Source organism: Eubalaena glacialis, chromosome 4 (assembly GCF_028564815.1).
Source record: "Eubalaena glacialis isolate mEubGla1 chromosome 4, mEubGla1.1.hap2.+ XY, whole genome shotgun sequence".
Lineage (NCBI taxonomy): Eukaryota > Metazoa > Chordata > Mammalia > Artiodactyla > Balaenidae > Eubalaena > Eubalaena glacialis.
In genome coordinates, this window is record NC_083719.1 from 236,081 (window position 1) to 258,732 (window position 22,652).

Genomic DNA, 22,652 nt, shown 5'->3' on the forward strand with positions numbered 1-22,652 from the left:
CGGGTGTCCTGTGCTGCACGGGACATTTCCTAACTGAGTTCTTTTGGGGAGTGTAGGGTGAGAACACTGAGCAATTCCTCCACCCCTGGGTTTCCCTCCTGCTGTCCATTTGCAGTCACACCCGCCCCAGGCTCCACTGCTACGTCCTCCACCTGAGTGTCCATCACCCATGTTGTGGGCGTCTCACAGCACTTGCCCACCCAACTGCTGAGGCCATCGGGGTTGTTTCCAGGATGTGCTGACTATGAGTAAAGCTGCGATAAACATTCACACACAGGTTTTTCTCTGAACATAGGTTTTCCTTTTGTTTGGATGATACCTACAGATGTGTGTGCTTAACTTTGTAAGAAATTGCCACTCTGCTTTCCAAGGTAGCTGTGCCGATGCGTCCCCGCCAGCAGGGAACGGGAGTTCCAGCTGCGGCAAGTCCCTGGTTTGCACAGTATTACAAAGCAGCTTTAATAGCTGGACTCTCACTATGGTTTTAGTTTGCATTTCCCTCATGACTAATGATGCTGAGCATCTTTTCATGTGTCTATTTGCCACCCACAGATCCTCCTTGTAAACTGTCTGTTCAAGTCTTTGTCCACTAAAAAAAAAAAAAAAGAAAGAAAAAAAATCAGGTTGTTTGCTTTCTTACTGTTGAGTTTAGAGCTCATATAAATGTTCTGGACAAGTGTCCTTGTTGTATGTAGCTTCTGTAGTATTTGCTCCCAACCTGGCTTGTCTTTTCATTCTCTTGACAAGGCCTTGCAGAGAGTGGAAGTATTTAACTTTGACAAAGTCCAATCTATCCATTTTTTTTAATAGGTCATGATTTTGGTGTCACATGCAACAACTCTTTACCTACCCTAAGGTTACAAAGATTTTTCTTTTATGTTTGAGGCCAGTGTTTTATACTCTTACATTCAGTTTTAAGTTTTACACTGAAGTCTGTGATGCATTTTTAGTTAACTTGGTGTAAGGTGGGAGGCATAGGTCAAGATTTATTTTTTTTGCATATGAATTCCAGTTCTTTCAGAACCATTTATTTGAAAGTTGATCCTTTCTCCGCTGAATTGCCTTTACACCTTCGTAAAAAATCAGTTGGCCACATTTTTGTGTCTGTTTCTGGACTCTCTGTCCTGGTGCATAGATTGTGTGTCTGACCTTTCACAAATAAGTCGCTCACTGTCTTAATTAGTATAGCTTTATAATAAGTCCTGAAATCAGACAGTGTGAATTGGCCCCTGTTTTTTGTTGTCCTTTTTCAGAATTGTTTTGGCTATTCTGGTTTCTCTGTCTTTCCACATAAATTTTATTTCATTTTTTTGAGAGTTCAAGTATTATTTCTTTTATTTTTTTATTTTTTATTTTTTAATTAATTTTTATTGGAGTATAGTTGGTTTACAATGTTGTGTTAGTTTCTGCTGTACAGCAAAGTGAATCAGTCATACGTATACATATATCCACTCTTTTTTAGATTTCCTTCCCATTTAGGTCGCCACAGATCATTGAGTAGAGTTCCCTGTGCTATACAGTAGGTTCTCATTAGTTATCTATTCTATACATAGTAGTGTATGTATGTCAATCCTAATCTCCCAATTCTCCACATAAATTTTATTTTATTATTATTATTTTTTAATTAATTTATTTATTTTTGGCTGCATTGGGTCTTTGTTGCTGCACCCAGGCTTTCTCTAGTTGTGGCGAGCAGGGGCTACTCTTTGTTGCGGTGCGCGGGCTTCTCATTGCGATGGCTTCTCTTATTGCGGAGCACAGGCTCTAGGTGCACAGGCTTCAGTAGTTGTGGCATGCAGGCTCAGTAGTTGTGGCTCACGGGCTCTGGAGCACAGGCTCAGTAGTTGTGGCGCACGGGCTTAGTTGCTCCGCGGCATGTGGGATCTTCCCAGACCAGGGCTCGAACCCATGTCCCCTGCATTGGCAGATGGATTCTTAACCACTGCGCCACCAGGGAAGCCCTATTTATTCTTTTTAATATTTATTTAATTTATTTTTTTGGCTGCTCTGGGTCTTAGTTGTGGCACTCGGCATCTTCGTTGCCACGTGCGGGATCTTCATTGTGGCATGCGAACTCTTAGTTGCAGCATGTGGGGTCTAGTTCCCTGACCAGGGATCAAACCTGGGCCCCCTGCATTGGGAGCACGGAGTCTTAGTCACTGGACCACCAGGGAAGTCCCTCCACATAAATTTTAGAATTAGCTTGTTGACAGCTATAGAAATTCTGGCTGGAATTTTGACTGGGATTGTGTTACAGCAGCAGATCAGTTTGGGGAGAATTGACAGCCTGACAGCACTACTCTCCCAATTTATGAACAGTGTCTCCCATTAATTTAGGTCTTTTATTACTTTCATCAGCGTTTTATAGCTTTCAGCCTAAAGAGCCTGTGTATATTGTTAGATTTATACCTTAGTATTTTCTATTAATATTTGTATTGCTATTGTATGTGGAGCTGTTGTTTAATTTCTATTTTCATTACTGGTATACAGAAATACAATTTATTTTTCTAGGTTGACTTTTTGTCTGTGACCCTTCTGAATTCATCAGTAATTCTTGGAGCTTTTTTGTAGATTCTGTGGGAATTTTTACATAGATCATCATGTTTTCCGAGAATAGAGACAGCTTTTATCTACTTTTCAAGCTCCATGCTTTATTTTTCCTGCCTTATTGCGCTCCTAGGCCTTCGAGTGCAACGTAGAGTAGACGAGGTGAGAAAGAACACCTCTGCCTTTCCCTAACCTTAGGGAGAAAACGTCAGTCTTTTGCTCGTTTTGCTTTTTATAGATGCCTTATATCAGATTAAGAAATTTCCCTCTATTCCTTGTTTTCTGAGAGTTCTTATTATGAATGGATTAGTTTTGTCAGATGCTTTTTCTGTGTCTATTGAGATGATCATGATTTTTCTTCCTGAGTCTGTTAATATTGTGAATTACATTAATCGATTTTCAAATGCTGACCCAACCTTGCATGCCCAGGATAGATCTTATTTATATATTGCTAGATTAAATTTGGTAATATTTGTGGGGATTTTTGTGTTTATGTTCATGAGAAACATTTTTGTTTTTTTCTTGTCTGGTTGTGGTGTCATGCTAGTGGAGACTTCATAAAACTATTTGAGAGTGTTCCCCTCTCTTTTCTTTTCTGAAAGAGATTGTGTAGAATTGGTATTATTTCCTCCTGAAATGCTTATTAGAATTCACCAGAGAAAACAACTGGTCTGGGAGATTTCTTTAGAAGTTTAATAATTCAAATCATAGTTTTAATCATAGAAGATTAAACTATGAATTCAGTTTTGTTAATTGATACAGGACTATTCAGGTTGTCTATTCTAGTGTGAACTTTAGTAGTTTGTATCTTTCAAAGAGTTTGTCTATTTCATCTATGTTATTGATTTTATGGGTACAAAGTTGTTCATGGTTTTCCCAAGTTGCCCTTTTTTTTTTGCTTTTTTAAAACCTCTTTGTTCTTTTACTATTTCGGTGTGATTTCACACTTACGAAACAGTTGACAGAGCGGTACAAAGAATTTTTCAGATTCCCAGACGTTTCCGTGTTAGCACTTGCCCTCTCTCCACACTCATTTTCTCTTCTGACCCAATTTAGGGTGCGTGGCAGGCGTGATGCCCTTTGCTCCTAGAGGCCTCGGTGCATTTGCTAAACTAGGATGCCCCCCACGGCCTGGGCACAGATGCCGGACCAAGGGCTCTGAGGCCGTGTTGACTGTGTCCATAGCCGACTCAGCTCCCACACGGTCCCAGTGCCCCGTTTGTGCCAAGAGGAAACCCGTCACGTGTTTAGCTGTCCTGCCTCTCTCACCTCCTTTAATCTATAACGTTCCTTGGCCTGCCCTGGGGTTCTGTGACACTGACTTCCCAAAGAGCACTGGCCTGTCGTCTTGCAGAGAACCCCTCAGTTTGGGTGTGACTGGTCTTCCGAGAGTGTGATGTTCCGGGGGTCCTTTCCTATCTTTGTTGATTTCACTTACTATCCTTTTGTGAGAATGTGAAGCACAAACTTGGTTCCAAAAGTCATAAGGAGAAGGAAAAGTCAGAGGAGGGCCCCCGCCGTCCCCCCCGCCTCGGGGTGGTGAGCTCTTTCCTCTATCCCTCCAGCTCACATGTACCCAGCAGGGGCCGCTAGCACGCAGGCAGCCCCTCAGGGCCCCGCCGGGCCCACCACCAGCCCGGCCTACTCATCCTACCAGCCCACTCCCACGCAGGGCTGTCGGGTAGGCCGGGAGGCCGCCCCCTCCCCCTACAAGGCCCCTGGGGCACCTGGGCTCAGTCTTCTCCCATTGCCCCCTCCCCTCCACAGACTGTGGCTTCCCAGGCCCCGCGGAGCCTCCCAGCCATCTCCCAGCCTCCACAGTCCAGCACCATGGGCTCCATGTTGCCTTCTTAATGTCTGTGGGTTCTGTGACTATGTCTCCTTTCTCATTTCATTGGTAATTTGCGTCTTCTCTTATTTTTTCTTAGTCAGTTGGGCTAGAGGTGTATTCATTTTATTGATCTTTTTCAAAGACACAGCTATTGGTTTCATTGATTGTTGCTATGGACGAAATACTTGTATCCCCCCCAAATTAATATAATGCAAATTCATATTAGATTGGAGACCTAACCCCCAGTGCGATGGTGTTTGGTGGTGGGGTCTTTGGGAGGTGATTTGGTCATGAGGGTGGAGCCCTCATGAATGGGATCTGTGTTCTTATAAAAGAGACCCCAGAGAGTCCCCCGCCCCTTCTACCACGTGGGACACGGCTATCTGTGAGCCAGGAAGGGGCCCCCACCAGATTGCTGCCCTTGGGTGAGGTGTTCTGTAAACATCAGTCACATCAAGCTGGTTGATAATGTTGACGGCTTTTATATCCTTGTTGATTTTCTGTCGAGTCTTAACCTGAAAGACATCTTCTAGTATAATTGTGGAATTTTGTATTTCTCCTTTAAGTTCTACCAGTTTTTGCTCTATGTGTTTTGGAGTTCTGTTGTATGTTGCAAACGCACTTAGGATTATTATGTTTTCTTCATGAATTGACCTTTCTATCATTATCATTATATAAAATGCCTCTTTATTCCTGGTAATCGTCCTCGCTCTGAAGCCTGCTTTGTCTAACGCTAACATTGCCACTCCAGCTTTCTTTTAGTTAATGTTTCCTTGGCATGTCTTGCTTCATCTTTTTACTTTTAGTCCATTTGTATTATTGTATTTAATGTATATCTTTCTTTTGTTGGCAGTACATATTTGGACCTTTTTTTGTTTTTTGTTTTTCTAAGTCCAGTCTGACAGTATCTTCTTTTTTTAATTGGTGTGTGAGGCCATTTATATTAGGGTAATCATTGATATTATTGGATTTCAGTCTACCATTTCATAATTTTTCTATTTTTTGTTTCCATCTTTTCTGCCTTCTTTTTGATTTTAGTGATATTTATTAGTATTCCATTTCAGTATCTCTATTGACTTCTGATGCTTAATTTTGATATGCTTGGGAGTGGGTTTATTAGATTGTCCTGTTTAGGGTTCGCTGAGCTTTCTGAATCTATAAATTTATGTCTTTCACCAAATTTGGAAGGTTTTCAGCCATACTCTTCAAATATTTTTATTTCACCAACCTCTTTCTCTTTTATTTCAGAAACTCCACTGGCCCAGGTGTTAGGCCTTTTCACACTGTCCCACAGGTCCTTGAGGCTCTCTTCACTTTTTTCCAATATTTTCTCTCTCAGGCTGGATACTTCCTATTATCTGTCTTTACTGACCCTTTTCTCTGTCACCTCCATTCTGCCATTAAGCCCATCCAGTGAAAATTTTACTTCATATATTTTATTTCTCAGATCTAAAATTCTCATTTGGTTCTTTTTTTTATAGCGTCTGTTTCTCTTCTGAGACTTTTCATCTTTTTTGTTGTGTTCATTTCAAAGTGCTACCTTTATCTCATGGAGGAGGGTCGTATTAGCTGCTTTGCATCCCTTACCTGATCACTCCGCTGTTCGTGCCAGCTCAGAGGTGGCATCTGTTTCTCGCCTTCCCCTTGAGCATGACTCTCACATTCTGGTTCTGAGCATGTGCAGGAATCGGGGTTGGGCGCTCAGCAGAGTAAGGGCCTCCAGTGCTCCTGTCTTGGTTCTCAGAGCCGGTGAATTTGCTACTTTATATGGAGAAGGGACTAAAAGTGCGGACGTCCGGGCTCCCCCTGCAGGACACGCGGCCCCGAGGCCGCACAGGCTTGTGGTGGCGGACCTCCTGTCGGCCGTCCCGAACCCGCTCCTCAGATCCAGCGCACACAGGGATCCTGGGCCCTCCGGGAAAGAGGCTGATGGAGCAAAACACAGGATCCAGGAGGAAAATCAGCTTGGAGGAGACAGACGTGCAAAATGGAGATGACCAGACAGGCAGACCATACGGCCCTCGAGCCCCTCAGACACGGGGACACAGGTAGCTGTAAAAGCGACCATTCAGAGATCTTAAAAGAACTCAAAGATTAAAAGCATGAGAGCAACACCTAGAAATCCGTAGAAGGGTCTGGAGTCAGAGTCCTCCCACGCGTAAGTGAAGACAGCGGAGAATAACAGCGGGAAGTCAGGGAAATTGCCAGGCCCCGTGGGACCTGCATAATTGGAGCTCCAGAAAGACCACAGGGGAGGAAATCATCAAGGAAGCAACCCAGAAGGTTTCCCAGAGCCCAGGACTGAGTTTCCAGCCTGAAAGGCCCCGCTGGGTGACCAGCACAGACGATGAGAAGGACCAGGTGTTCGCCTCTGTGAGATTCTGCACCCAGGACAGGAGAGTCCGGGCTCGGAGACAAGAAGGTGGAGGCTGGAAGGCCACGAGGAGGTGCCTCAGGGGAGGGGGCTTCCAACCGGGGAGCCACACGTACCTGCCTGTCCTTGGAGTGGCGGCGGGGAGTGAGGACAGCCCCGGCATCCTGGCCCTCCCCAGTTCCACTTCCTCCGCATGGACCAGGCCGTGACCAAGTGGCAAGTGGGGACCTGGAGGCCAAGGCCCCTCCAGGACGGGTGGAGGGAGAAGGCGGTGGACCAGACACTGTGGGGGGAGGCTTGTCCCCCAGGGAGATAAGGCCCAGGCCTGCGGCCACTGAGGACAGCGCATTCCCCGCACCCCCCCAGAAGAGTCTGCGAGCACAGACGCCGGGCGGATTCCAGCAGAACCATGACGCAGCTCCATCCCCCGGCAGAGCGGAAGCGAGGGCTGCAGTGGCGGCGGGGACACGCGGACGCCTGAAACCTGGGGAAACCCGGGGGCAGCAGCTCTGTGAGCCGTCAGCTGGCAGCTCACGCCACCCCGGCTCCAGGCGGCCGCTCTAGCAGGAAGCCTGGCCGGGGCTCCGGGGCCTTGTGGCTCTCACATCCTGCACGTTTGACTCTAACCCTCGTCCCGCTAGGGTCCAGACTTTCAAGCTGCCCAGCCTTCTGGCGTCCTTGCAGCTGGGACCCCTCCTCGTACTTTCATTGTCAGGTTTCCTTTCTTGTGAAGTGGCTCTCTTGCAATGTTTGTGGGGGGGATCGTTTAGTTGGCGAGCCTAGCCCATTTATTCTTCTTGTAATTACTCTCATTTGGGGGCTAATTTCTGCCCTCGTATTTTGTATTTTCTCTTGGCTGCACTCTCCTTGGTTTCTTTCCCTTCTCTGTAGCTCCCCGTTCTGACTGAGCTTTCTCATGCTAGTTTAAGTCACACACTCTGCTTTTGTTCTTGGGGGGTCACCTTCAGAGCAGGTCTTTCCAAGCAGGTTTCTCTTTGACCCCCTAGATTTAGCAGGGCTGGCGTCTCCCCAACAGGCCCGCATCCGTCCAGGCCCCCAGACCCCGCACGGACACAGTGACTTTGTCCAGAAGTTGAATCCTGGACGGCACGGATCTTGTCTGTGTTCCTGACTTTTCAAGGTCCCTCTGAGGTTCGGGATGTGGGTCACCCTCCTTGCAGCCCCCAGACGTGCTTCTTGTTTTGAGGGCCTCCGCTCAGTGCTTTCACCGAGGGTCTTGATGTGAAATCTTCCTGCATCTCACCCCGCGCCTTCATGCTTGGATAGCAGTTTGGTGGGATATAGAATTTTAGGTTCAAAGTTTTTCCTTCAGCCTTCAAAAATACTGTCCCATTGTTTGCAGCACGGGTGCCGCTGATGGGGTCCGAGGCTCGTTCTCTGCAGTGGCTCCGCTCTGGCTCCCTCTTGAGCTTTTGTGAGCCTGTCTTTGGCCTTGATATTCTTGAATTTCACTGTAATGTGTCTTTCGTCTTGTTTTGCCTGCTTGGTGCTCCAAGTTCTTTCCATCTGAGGTCTTTCCTCTTTAATCTGGATTTTTTTTTTCCATCATTGCGTCAAATACTGTCCCTCTCCGTTACTGGTTCTACCTCTGGAGCCGCCTTTACCCAGCTGTTCCTGGGCAATATCTCCCATCTACTGGTCTTACTTCTGTGTTCTGTCTGGTTTCCCTTCTCTGCTGTCTTCAGGACTGATCTTCCAGGTTTGTACCCATCACAGCACACCCCCAAATGTTTTCTTTCTTCCTTACATTCTCATACCTAATAAATAGTTCCCCTTGATTTGCTTGTACTATTTCTTCTTCTTATTTCATTTTGCTAATCTGTTTTCTTATCTCCTTAAATATATTTATTTAAATTCATGCTTGTCTCATCCTTGGTCTCTTTTCTGTGCGGCCCCACCTGCCGGGCATCTCCCAGGCTGTCTCCTGGGCCCTGTGCGCTCTGTCCCTGAGCAGCTGTGTGCTGGGGGCAGGAAGGAGGATCAGAGGGCAGGGGTTGGGGGGAGGGGCTGGGCCGGTGGGTTTGCCTCCTTGGTGAGGGCTCCCCTTTAGAAAGGGCCACCTCGGAAGGAGCCCTGGCCTGGGGTTTGCATGAGACTGTGGGGGGGGGCGGCGAGGGGTGAGTGCCCGATGCGCAGCTCAGCTGTGGGCCCTGCGCCCTTGCCTCTGTCATCCCACCAGGCAGACTGTCCCCAGGCAACTGGGGGAGGGGCCACAGCAGAGCATAAAAAGGATTTCTTCTACCTGTTCTCTGCTCCCCCAGAGCCCCCGCCCCAGGCTGCAGACCCCAGCTCCTCCTCATTCTGACCCAGACAGCCCTGCGTGTCCTGGGGTCCCCATGGCCTTTCTGGGGCTCACTCCTCCCGTTTGGGTAACGTGGGCTGACTTTGGGGAGGGGACAGAGCCCGTGCTGGCTCGCCATGTGCCCACACAGAAGCCTTGCATCCGTGCTTGATCGAATAAACTTTGCTGGATGTCAAATGAAGTTAAAAGGAGCCAGAGGGGAGGCTCAGACTCATTGGATTGTGTTTGGTTTCTGAGTTCGAGGCTGGAGCAGGATCCTAAGGTTAAAACAATAAAAATCCTCAGTGGAGGGGGTGGCCAACGGGCAGATGTGCTGACTCGCCGAGGTGAAGGGGTTTCACCCATTCTCACCGCCAGCCTTGGGCCTGTGAAGGTGACCCACGCAGCCTGGACCCAGTGGCACCCACAGACCCCACGGAAATGGCGTGAGAGCGGCCTTGCGTGTCTGGGAGCCCCGCAGACACTCAGCAGGCCATCGACCCATGCCAACCTGTGCTGGCGTGGTTTCTGGAAAAGCCAGCACAATTGCCGGGAAGTTCTCAGGAACCACAAGCGACCCACTGGGAACAAGAGCGGAGACTTTCTCACCTTTGGGCTGTCGCTCTTCTAAAGAAAGAACTAGAAAACCCTTCCCCTGGTTGGGAGAAGTCGCCGGGGGGCCCGAGGGTGTCGGCTCCCGGCAGGTCGTGGACGGGGACTCCCTGCTGCGATTTCTGCCCCTTAGTGCCAGGCGCACAGGTGAGGGCCCGCGCGTCCTCCAGAAACGCAGGTGTGAAACCCCAGAGCACGTGTGGCCGAATCACGGAGTCGCCCAGCGTAGAAAGTGAGGCACAGTAGGAGTCGGCCGGAAGGGCAGAGCAGAGCCGGCAGGGTAGGAGGGCCGGGTGGCCCAGGAGCAAGGGTCTCGGGGTGGCTGTAAGGGATGGCGGGCTGCACAACCCCTTGGGTCCCTGACTGTTGAAGAATGGCGCTGGCGAGGCTGACGGGCGTATGTCTGGGGATCCGGGGTGGGCGGCCCCAGGATCCCCAGCTCGACCGCTCCGGGGAGAGTTCCCTGATGTCCTCACGCCTGCACCCACGCTTTTCCGGGGCCTCCGCTGAGCAGGCTGCGGCACGGGCCTCTCCGTCTCCCACTTCGGTCTCTGTGCGCAGAGACATCACGCTTTCTCACCTTCTGTTGTGACCGCTGATACTTATGTTCCCAAACTTCTCTGATGTGGCTTTTCTCTCAGGGGTTCGACAGACATAAATAAAAGTGTAAGAGGTTTCATGGGAGCTGGCCCGCAGGTGGACGCAGCCGGGAAGGGCAGCCTGCTCCCCACTCCCCGACGGCCGCCAGCCCACGCCCTGCCTCATGCCCGCCGGCCCACGGTCCCCGCCAGCCTGACCGTGCACCAAGCGGCCCGAGGACAGTGCCACGCCCAGGCTGTGTCCCACCGTGGCCCGCAAGGGTGTGCTTTCTGTCCACTCAGCGGTCTCCCTGTGGGTCAGAAGCCCCCAGCTCCTGGCTCCACCCCTGAAGGCAGTTCAGCTGCCTGGGGCCTGGCTGGGCATGGCCTCTCCGTGGCTTTTAGACCCCCAGAACTCCGCACTGTGAAACCCCTGACTGTCCACCACAGCCCCCCAGCCGTCCACCAGGAGCCCCTGACCGTGCAGGGCTCACTGGTCAGCGATCGCTGTGGTCACTCAGGCCCTGCTCTGCCCCTTGGCTTGTCCAAGGTCACACAGCTGAAAAGGCAGCACTTGGTTGAGGTGCTTTTGGAATAGCTGCGTCCCCCCAGGGAAGGAAGAGAGATGTCTGCAGTGGCCACGTTCTGTGTCCGGGTCTGGGCTCCACTCCCACCAGCCACAGGGAGCCTGGGAGGGCCCAGGGCCAAGCTCACCGTCCAGGCACCTCCCCCGCCCAGGTGTCTGTGCCACAGCCAAGTCGCTCACCTGGAGAGAAAGACCTGGAGGGCCCTGGGCAGTGGATGGCCAGAGCAGGGGCTGCACTAGCGCGAGGGTCTAGCTCCCAGGGCCTGGGGGTCCGCACCTGCCTCCGCCCTTGCGGTCCTGCCCCTGTCAGCCAACTGCATCTTTCGAGAACTGCTTTCAAGTGCCGTAGCCGCTCCGTGGCAGGAGCCCAAGGCCAAGTTTACTGTTTGTGGGATCTATAAACAGCCAGCGATCCGCTCCCAGCAGGAGCGCCTCGCACGCACTCAGGCCCCACTGCGAGGCCCGGCGAGTGATCTGGCTCCAGCAGGGCCGAGCGGCTGCCCGACACGCCCGGTGCCCCTCGCTCGCTCGCGTGACTGGCGGCCCTGGCCTTGCGGTGTTGCTGTGTAACCCTGGCAACGGCTCTCAGGGGAGGGCACAGCTCCCAACTTCCCTTCATTCCAGGGAGGGGCGATGAGAGGGGCCGTTGGAATTGTTCCTTTTTCCCTCTTCTTTTTCCTCTGCCGTGACCTTGACAAGCAATCTTTGAAGTACATGCTGGCTATTTTTTCTGCCTGGGCTGGAAGAGATCAGGATATTCAAGGGTTGGCAAAAGGAAGTTCCGCTTTCTCACCCGTTTGCCTTGATCCCTGAAGAGGGGCTGGGGCAGCGGCGTCGCGGGGCAGAGCCAGTGGCAGGCCCTGCAGTGGCAGGTGCAGGTCCTGTGACTGCTAGTAATTGAATGTGGATGCGGTTGTTTCTCCCCTTAAAAAAGTGCAGCCTTCCGCTTGGGGCCAAATTCTTTTTTCCACTTGGAAAAGTGATCTCATTTTCCATGTACCATGTTTAAAAAAACACAAAAGTCTTGTAGGATTAAAAAGAGAGAGAGAGAAAACAAACAAATGTTTGCGACGCATATTTGAAAGACGGTCCCACATGTGCAAAAGTATTTGGCGTGATGGTTCTGGACCAGAACGTCAATCTGATATTGAATCCATATGACTCGGCAAACAGCATTTTATGGTCTTTTTTCTTTTTAAAATTTCTGCCTTAGGAGTTAAAATTAAGGTTGTTTTTGGTCGTGACTAATCTCGTAAAATCTTTTTTGAGACGGCATTTTATATACTCAAACCCTGAACATTTCTTTGGTCTTTGGACTATTATTGGTGGGATGTCATGAGTCTGTGTAGCCTCTGAAATGGGAAACGCTGTGCGAGGGCTGGTGGCACAGCCAGCACCCACCTCGCCCCCTCCCGCTGCCGGGGGGCGGCGGGGGGGAATGCACCGAGTCTGCAGCTTGCCCGGGGGAGGGCGCAAGGCCCTCGTGGCCACCACTGCCCAGCCCCATGAGGTGTGTGGGCTCAGCCACCTGGGCCGCATGGCCACTGGCAACATCGCCTCTCACTGGTCAGTGCTGAGCTGAGGCTGTAAGAAGGATGGATGCCGTCTCCTGACAGTCCCGAGGTGGACCCAGCACCGCCCACCCTGCTTCTGCCCAGACCCCCGGCAGAGGGGGACTGTGGAGCCCCGAGGGAGGGTGTTGGACCGGCAGCCTGCAGGGCCTCCTCCTGGGACGCTGCTGCCAGCTCCTGATAAGACGCGAGGCCTGTGGAGGCCAGAGCTGGCTTTCCTTGTCTGAGGGTCACAGTCACGGCCGCAATGGGCGGCACCAGCCCCCGGGGTCTCGGCCATCAGACCCAGCTGGGCATGGGCACGGGGCGGGGAGGGAGGCAGGTGCCAATTCAGATCAAATCCCAGCAGCACAGGAACCCCGGGTTTCCCAGGTGAGGTGCTTGAAGCCAGCGCAGGACGGCCAGTGAGAACACAGGCACCACCCTCATTCTAGAAAGACTCCCAGCTCTGAGCGGGCGGCAGGTCCGCCCCATCACACGTCTCCTTCCTCCCAGGCAGTGTTGCAGGGAGAGAAGGCTGTGGACTTTCCTCCTTGCTTTAGACACCTTCCTTCCCGAAAGTGTGCTCACATCTTGCTGGAGCCCCTGTTCACAGCAGCATCGGCCTCGGGAGCCAGGAGCTGAAAGCAGCCCAGATGCCCATCAAGCGATGATGGATAAGCAATGGTGGTCTGTACATGCAATGGAATATTAGTCAGCCTTAAAGAGGAAGGAAATTCTGACACGTTCTTCGACACGGATGCACCTGAGGGTGTGGTGCTAAATAAACAAGCGCGTCACAGAAGGACCAGTCCTGCGCGAGTCCACTTAGGAGGTCCCTGGAGGAGGGAGTAGATGGCGGGGCCGGGCTGGGGTGGGCAGAGTGTCAGTTTGGGAAGATGTGAAAGTTCTGGAGATGGTGGTGACGGCCATACAACAACGTGAATGTGCCACAGAATTGTGCACTTAAAGTGGCTAAAATGGTGAGTTTTCTGTTGCATAGATTTTACCGCAATATAAGAAAACCTGGCATTGCAAAGTGCAGTGTCTCGGTTGGGTCAGTGTCTGAGGGGCACAGGAAGCTGAGCCTCAGCGGCCCAGCCTCATCTTAGATTCTGAGACTGACAATGCTTCAGAAAATCCTCCCGACCGGTGGAAGTGGATGCGAAGGTTTTCTGTTTTTATGTAAAGCATCTCTGAAGTGGCACAGAAAGTGTGAGAAGTGCTGTCCAGACTTGCCATCTCCGGGCTGGCACAGGACTTGCCATCTCCGGGCTGGCACCCAGTCTGGGTGGGAAGGACCCACAGACGAGGCTCTTCACACCCTGCCTTCGGGGTCTGCTTCGTGTCCTAGCGATTGACCCAAAGACTGGGAGGGAAAGAGCCAGTCAACATATAGGAAAATTGGGCCTTTTGTTAACCATAGAACAGCCCAAACGTTTCATAGGTCCCACCCACCCCCCCAACCAAGAAACACTGGGTGTCGGCATATTCACAGACTCGTGACTAGCCCACTGGGATAAGATCCAGGCAAACACTGGACTTTCCATCTGCGGCTCAAAGACGTGAGGACAGTGGGACCAAACACTTCTCCCGGGAGCCGCACAGGAATTATAGTGACAAATGACGCAGTCTGTCTGGTTCTGGTGACGTTCCAGTGGACATGGGTGTCACCCAGGGTCGATTTTCAGTTCACTGGGGTTTGGGGTGGGTGAGCGATAACGGGCTTTGTGATGAGGTGTGGTCACCAGTGCCACACTGTTTAGGGCAGAGGTGCAGCTGGGGGCTATGTGAGGCTTGGGTTTGTTTCTTGCTCAGAAAACTCAGCACAAAGTCTAAATCCTATTGCAAAGTCACCACCCTGGTGTTTGCACCTCTGTGTCAGAAAGTTGTCCAGAATTTTGAAATAAAGTGAAAAGTTGGGTGGCACCTCCTTTTCAAGTCATGTGGGCACAGGGCTGCTCAGGGATCATCCAGGGGGATTTTAATTTTGCATCTAACGCCGCAATCTTATCCCAGCTGCCTGTGAGCACCTAGTGTCTCAGACACGTCTTAGGCTGGTTTAAAATCTCAGTGCTTCCCTCTTTTTTTAAAAATTTTACTTATTAATTTATTAATTTATTTATGGCTGTGTTGGGTCTTTGTTTCTGTGCGAGGGCTTTCTCCAGTTGCGGCAAGTGGGGGCCACTCTTCATCGCGGTGCGCGGGCCTCTCACTATCGCGGCCTCTCCCGTTGCGGAGCACAGGCTCCAGACGCGCAGGCTCAGTAATTGTGGCTCACGGGCCCAGTCGCTCCGCGGCATGTGGGATCTTCCCAGACCAGGGCTCGAACCCGTGTCCCCTGCATTGGCAGGCAGATTCTCAACCGCTGCGCCACCAGGGAAGCCCAGTGCTTCCCTCTTGAATAAGATCTTTGTCGAGTGTTTATTGTATGTTTTCCTGAGTGCGGTGACGTTTCTTCTCTGAGCTATACTTTAATGGCTAAGTTGTGGCTTTGTCTCGTTTGAGGCTGCAAGTCTGCGTCCCTTTCCAGGGGGTTTCCTCGTGAACTGTGTGTGGTGTGATGTCACTTTGGGCAGAACACACGACCTCCGTTGAAGCCGGACGCCAGTCAGCAGCTCCGTGTCCCCCCTGCCCCCGACACCCAACGACAGAGAATCACACACATCTGAAACAAAAGTGCCGTCCTAATGTGAAACGAAGAAGGCAGAAAATCTGCAACAAAGTTACCTGAAAGAATGTAGGGAGAAAAGAAGGAAGACAAGGCGGAAGCCTGAGCACACGGCAGCCTCCGGGGCTGCGGGTCGGCGGGGCAGGGCGGGACGGCGGAGTCTCCAGCCTTCCGGCTGCAGGGGCTCAGGGGACACTGACCGGGGTCACCGCTGCTCAGACTGTTGCCCCTCTGGTATCTGGTCCACTTGTTTTAAAAGCAAATTTTAGGTAGACCTCTAAGGGACAGAAAATACCATTCCAGAGCCATTCCCGAGCACAGAAAAGGAGGGAAGGGGCAGCTGATTCTGTGCGGTCAGGAACCCTGTACTAAAACCAGGCAGAGACGGCGCTCGGGAGAAATTCAGCCCGTGTTACTTGTGAGACTAGAGGAAACCATCCTGAGCGCAGCACGGCACACCAAGTCCGTCATCGCCGTGAAGGAATGAGGCGTGGTGGCTGAGCGCGGATCTGGAATGGGTGATGCTCCCCGACAAGACATATTGGTCAACTGTAGATGATCACTCAGCCTATTAAACAGACAGACAAAATCTCAGGGGAGAACCACTTATTGAAAAGCCCGTCTTTGTCTAGTAGTTTGGATGACACCACCTTTCCACCTGTACCTGCACCTGCTCTGGGCTTCCTATCCCAGGCGATGGACGCACTTGTCTATTCACGCACCAGCACCCAACTGCTTTAGTTTTGGAGGCCTGATGGTATGTTTTGACAATAAATAACAGTCTTCCCTAACGTTCTTTTTCAGTGTTTTTGTAACAATTAGTGCATGTTTACTTTCCATACTTAGTATCAACTTGCTGGCTCCATAAAAATTTGATATACACTCCACTATATATAAAATAGATAAACCATAAGGGGCTACTGCATAGCACAGGGAACTATACTCAGTATCTTGTAATAACCTATAATGGGAAAGAATCCGAAAAATAATATATAAAAATATAGTGATTCAGATACATATATATCTGTACATCTGTACTAACACAGTATTGTAAATCAACTATAGTTCAATAAAAAAGTTTGATATAGACAACATTGCACTCTGCTGATAAATTCACGTAGGAAGAATGGGCATCTTTATGACGGTGAGTCACCCAGTCCGAGAACAAAGGATGTCTTTCCATTTGTTCACATATAATTTTGTGTCTCTTGAGATGTTTTAACGTTTTCTTTGCATCGATTTTGCACATTTCTTGTTGAGTTTACAAGTCCTGGGTCTTCTTTGTAAATGGGGTTTTATCCACCATGATGTCCTCTAATATGGTCATTTTTCTCATATGTAAAGGTTATTGAATATATATATATTTAATTTTATATCCTTGCTGCGTACTGAATTCTTTTATTTGAGTTATTTTATCATTGATTCTCTAGGGTTTTCTGAGTAAACCATGGTATCATCTGCAAATAGCGATCGTTTTACTTTCTCAATTCTTATACCTCCCATTGATTTCTCTCTTCTAGTTGCAGCAGTTAACACCCCCAGATACTACAGGACAGGAGTCAGCAAACGTTTTCTTTAAATGGCCAGATGGTGAAATATTTCAGGCTTTGTGGGCCGTATCAGCGGTCCCCAACTTTTTTGGCACCAGCGACCGGTTTCATGAAAGACAGTTTTTCCACGGATGGGGCTGGGGGGATGATTCAGGCGGCGATGCTGGTGATGGGCAGCGATGGGGAGCGCAGAGGAAGCTCCCCTCGCCTCCTGCTGCGCGGCCTGGGCACTGGGGACCCCTGGGCCGTATTGTCTCTGTCATAACTACTCAGCCTTGCTGTTGTACTGCAAAAGTGGCTCGAGACACTACGTAAATGAACAGGTGTGGCCGTGTTCTGGTAAAATTTCATCTACAAAACCAGTGGCAGGCTATACGTCAGGGGGTGTAGTTTACACACCCCGGTATGGGATGTCATAGGCATCGTTGCCTTGCTTCTTGATCATACTGGAAACACCTAGAATTTTCCCCCATTAAGTTGCTACCTTAGGAATAACATGGACAGACACACACACACATACAACATGCACACACACACGTTACCATGTTAAGATGTATCCACAATTCCTATTTTCTTATGTGTTTTTATCAGGAACGAGTGTTGAATTTTGTTGAAAGCTTTTTGCCATCTATAAAGATAACCATAGGGACTTCCCTGGTGGCCCAGTGGTTAAGAATCTTCCTGCCAATGCAGGGGACACGGGTTCAAGGCCTGGTCTGGGAAGATCCCACATGCCGCGGAACAGCTAAGCCCGTGCACCACAACTACTGAGCCTGCGCTCTAGAGCCCGCAAGCCGCAGCTACTGAGCCCATGTGCTACAGCTACTGAAACCCACACGCTTAGAGCCCATGCTCTGCAACAAGAGAAACCACCGCAATGAGAAGCCCACGCATTGCAATGAAAAGTTGCCCCCGCTCACCACAACTAGAGAAAGCCCACGTGCAGCAACAAAGACCCAACACAGCCAAAAAAAAAAAAAAAAAAGATAATCATAGATTTTTCTCCTTAGATCTATAAATGTGGTGTATTATATTAACGAATTTCTTAATATTTCCTAATATCCAACTTTGCATTCCTGGAATAAATTCACTTGGTCATGATGTATTCTTTTCTTAATGTGAAATTGAAGTCTGTTTGCTAATATTTTATTTAGCATATTTGCACCAATAGTCAAAGTAAGCAATTTTATTTTTATTGTATTTTCCTTATCAGAATCAAGTGTCAGTGTTATACTTCTTAAAAAGAATTAGAACATTTCCTTCGCTTTCTATTTCTGAGACAATTTACGGGGCATTGGTGTTATCTGATTTTTAAAGATTTGGTAGAATTCCTTTTTAAAACCGTCTGGGCCTGGTGCATTATCCTGGGTTAGTTCCTTGATAACTTTTTTTCTTCTACAGAAATTGATCTTTTAAGGTTTCTATCTCTAATGGGTCAATTCTGATAAATTAATTTCTTGAGTATCATTTTTATGATTTCCTTACTATCTTTTTAATGTCTGTAGGATCTGTAATGACGTATTCTTTAAAATTCCTGGTGTCAGTAATTTGTATTTTTCTTGATCAATCTTGCTAAGAGTTTATCAATTTTATTAATCTTTTTAAAGAAGCGATTTTTCACTTTGTTGACAATCTTTATCATTTAACTGTTTAAACAATTTTCATTGTTTTTTCTCTTATTTTAAATTTTTCTTTCCCTCTCCTTACATTGTATTTAATTGTCTCTGCTTTCTCTAGTTTCTTGAGGAGGGATTACACACTTTGTTCTTTTGAAACAGTCATCGTAAGCTTACTGGGACTTTATGTTGCCTTTTCTGCTTATATGTAACTTGAAGTTCATCACTTCTCTGTGTTCTCATTACGATGGGGGTGCAGATTTGTGTAGTTTTACCTATTCTTGTTGTTCTCCATCATTTTTTAGAAGTGTGGGGATTTGAATTTAAGTGGCTGCCTAGAAATCTTCAATATCAGTAATTTAAAAACTCTTGGATATTGATATGTATAAACCCTAATAGAAAAGTCAGCACATGACATGCACGGGCAATTTACCAAAGACGAAATACAAGTTACCAATGAATGTATGAAATTTTTTCAATCTCATTAATAATCAAAGAAATGAAAATTATAATGATGGTAAGATAATTTATCACTTATAAAATTGGCAAAGATTAGAAAAAAAAAGAAAAATGTATCCAGCATGGTCAAGAATTAAGGGAAATGGGTATTATAATACACTGCTGATAGCTACAAACTTCATAGAAGTTAAAGTCTCTATATGTCTGGGGACTTCCCTGGCGGTCCAGTGGTTAGGACTCCTCGCTTCCACTGCAGGGGGCGCAGGTTCAATCCCTGGTCAGGGAGCTAAGATCCTGCATGCCGCGCGGCCAAAAAATTAAAAAAAAAAAGAGTCTCTAAATGTCTGTATGTTAAAGATTCAAACTGAAATATTTTGAACTCCACTATCCAGTTGCCTGAACCTCCCTTACCTCCAGCTTCTGTATTGGCCCGGTAGAATCAGACTGTTCCTGCCTCATGGAGGTGATGCAGAACTGAATGAGCTATTCCACATATGGTGCCTGACACTCACCAGGACCTACACAGAGTGTGCTGCCATTTTCTTTATCAAAATGATGATGATGATGCCAGATAGACAGATAGATATAGATAGGTAGATAGAATGCGCGTTGATCACGCGCTCTAGTGGCCGTGGTCCCTCGTGCATCCTCACTAGTGATGGTTCTGGGAAGCCTGTGCAGGAGGGGCTGGAGGGCCTGCTTTTCGAACAAAGAGAGACTTTAAGTCGAGCCCAACACAGCACATGTCACAACAATTACAGATATAACTGAAATTTAATAATCATAAAAATATTGTGAATAGCATACATGAGTAAATTTAAAATCAAGATGCAATGAGTGCATTACTAAAAAATATTTTTAAATGCCATAACTGATATAAGAAAAAAATCCTGAATACACTAACAACCATTAAATAAACTGACATGGTACTAAAATCCACCCCCTTTCACTCACCATCTCTCCCAAAATGCACCCAAACTGGAGGATCTTAGAGGTGAGGTGAACCAGACTTTCAAGGAATATGTCATTCTCATCATAAATAAGTGGGTCCAGAAAATGAAAAAAGAGGGAAGATTAGGTATACTTGACACCAAAATAAAGAGAGAAGCTTATAGGCTGGATTTCCTTAAATATAAATGAATATTTTGTAAGTGAAATGAATCAATTCCAAGAGCATATTAAAAATTATGATCAGATAAGGTTTACCCTACGTAGGCAAGAATGATTTCACCATCAGAAAATCTGTCACTGTAACTCACCACATTAATAGATTAAAGAAAATCTATGTGATGATTTCAGTAGCTATAGAAATAGCACTTGATGGAGCTCAACATTTTTTCATGATAAAAATTCTTAGAAAAATCAGAACATGGTATAGAGGAGGGTGCATGAATGGGGAAATCCACAAGGTGGCATAAAGGTTCCTGTTCTGTTTCAGGTACTGACGTGTCATCTCATAGTGATGGTGTATATTTTATAAAACATAAATTTGATAATCATTAGAAAAAGAAGAACCCTAGTCGTGAGCCTTATATACCGTGACCAAGTTCCCGTGTCACCTGCTAGCTTGGGACCTTTTGCAAAATGGTCATAAATAAATTAAAAGCGGGCCTTTCTGGAGGTTACGAATACAGACCACAAAACGGGGGAGAAATGGTTGAAAAGCCGAACAGAATCAATGTTTGAATTTTTCATTTTGAATAATTTCACAAATGTATCTTGGAGCCAACTCGATTTTTTGTTTTTTCTAGTCCCTCCACGGCTTTGCTCTGGTGGTAAGCGCGGAAGGGATGATATTCTACGCGTCAGCAACGATTGTGGACTATCTGGGCTTCCACCAGGTAAACACAGCTGGTATATCTGCTGTGGTTCGGTTCTGTTACCTTGAAAGCACACGTTATCTTCAAGGTTTAAAATGTCGCTAAAATCAAGCTTCTTTTTTTTTTTTTTAATCATGGAGCTTTTGTCAGATGAGGATTTGCACACCTAGCTTTGTCTAGGGCCCGGGGTCACAGCGAGAGGCATGACAGTGTCCTGGGCATCCCCCGTCTAAAGGGCAGCGACTTGTGCTGACTGAGGCCTGCCCTCCCGGGCTCCTCGCCGTGAGAGGCTGGTCAGGGCCAGGGCAGTGGACCTGTCCTCATCTGTGCGTTGGTGTCTCAAAGCCCAGACACGAGGTACAGTCAGGACGTGGTATGTTCTGGAAACGCTCTTGTTGGTGTACAGATAATTCATCTGGAACGTTGCCCCAGGCCAGCCTAGCTTGGATGATTCCAGACCTTGGGGCAGAGCCGGATGGAGTCCCATACAACACTGGGTCCTAGAAGCATGGCTCAATGAAAAGTCCCAGGAAAGGAAGAAGGACCTGGCTTGGCCTCTGGGAAGGAAAAGAAGTCTCTCGTGAGAAATCCCAACCCAAAGTCACCAGCCTGGTGGTGCAGCCTCCCGGCTCTGGAACTTCGACGGCTGAGGTCTGAGGACAAGCCGGGCACAAGACTGGCCGCAGCTGCTCTGCCACGGGCCACCCCCAGACGCAGCCCTCCGCAGGCAGCTCACCGTGCAGAGTTATCAACTCGGGGAAGCCGCGGACCAACAGCACTGGCACCCTCCCTGAGGAATTCAAGACAAAAACAGGTGGATTTGAGAGAGGACAAAACAGAACCTGGAAGAACGGAGAATAGTGTGTCTGTCCTCAGGGCCACATCCGGAGGCAGAACCTGTGCAGTGATTCGCACGGCTTGATATACAGAATTTACAAACTTACACTAATGTAAGTTTAGTGTAAAGGATCATCGCCTAGTGACACAGGATGAGCGAGAAAGGGGTGCAGACACAGTGCGTGCGGGGGGAGCAGCGCCCGCGGGGCTGAGCCCCGGCGCCCAGGAGGAGCACATTTCGGAGACCACGCCCCCGCCCCACCCCCAGCCCCGCCCCCCGCTGGCTGGGGCGAGGCGGCAGCCCCTGGGGGGTGGAGAGTCCCCCGAGGCGCCCACCCGCTGGGACGCTGGGGAGACTGGGGCAGGGGTGCTGGCCTGGAGGCCGTGGACAGCCCCGCGGGGCCGGGGCGCCTCTGCCGGCAGAGGGGAAATATCTGCAGAGCCAAGCGAGGAAGAGGGGAGAGGCCAGACTGGCGTTAACAACGAAAATCTCCCCGGGTGGGCCGAACACCAAGGGGGTGCCCGAAGCCGAGGGCAGCGGAAGCCAAGGTCTGAGAGCCCGGTCCCCGACAGGCTGAGAACTGAGGTCCGCCTGAGCCCCTGAGGCCGATGGGGCCCGTGATCTAATTTCCATGAAAATCCTCGTTTTCGATTCCTCCCACGCTCGTTTCCAGGTTGACTTTCCCGCCACCCGGACCCGCACAGAGTGACCGCCAGGCCCTGTCCTGGCCCCGGGACCGTCCGGGCGGCCTCGCGGGCAGCGATCGCGCGGTCACGGCCTGTGGCCCAGCAGCGGGCGGAGGCGCGGCCCCCGCGGGGGGCTCGGGGGCGTGGCCTCGGGGAGCCGGCTCCGCCCCTTCGAGTCGGGGTCGCCCCGGCTTCCTCCTCCGCGCGGTGGGGCTGCGAGGCCGCGGCCGGGACCCCCAGGGGGCTGGGGGCGCTCCTGACGCGGGAGCTGGGCCACCCGGTCCGCCGCTGTGCAGTCGCTGCGCGGAGGCCGCGCTCGCACGAGGTCGGGGGCCGTGGCCGGGGTGCAGGCTCGGGCTCGGGGTCCCCTGGAGCAGCGCCCCCTCCAGGACGGCTGGTGACTCCGCGAGGCCGTGGGCACGAGGGATTCCAGCACCAAATAGCGAAGTCTTCCACGTGCTCCCCTGGAGGTCGTGTGCAGGATCTGGATCTAGAAAAACGTGGTTTGGTCTGCCTTTTGCGTGCTCAGAATTTCTTTTCGTTCCAATCACTGTCGCCTGAGTTGCTCTGTGAATTCTCCAGACACCCAGAGCCACCTGCCTTTGGCTGTAATTCGAAGGTCTTACGACCGG

At 49.5% G+C, this 22,652-nt stretch overlaps 1 protein-coding gene across 1 annotated transcript in view; it reads left to right on the plus strand.

Moving 5' to 3' along the window:
• The window catches only part of AHRR (aryl hydrocarbon receptor repressor), a 72,070-nt gene that overhangs the window by 37,958 nt on the left and 11,460 nt on the right, over nt 1-22,652 (plus strand). The window contains 1 exon segment of the mRNA XM_061187619.1: nt 20,428-20,517. Coding sequence (XP_061043602.1) covers nt 20,428-20,517 — 90 coding nt within the window.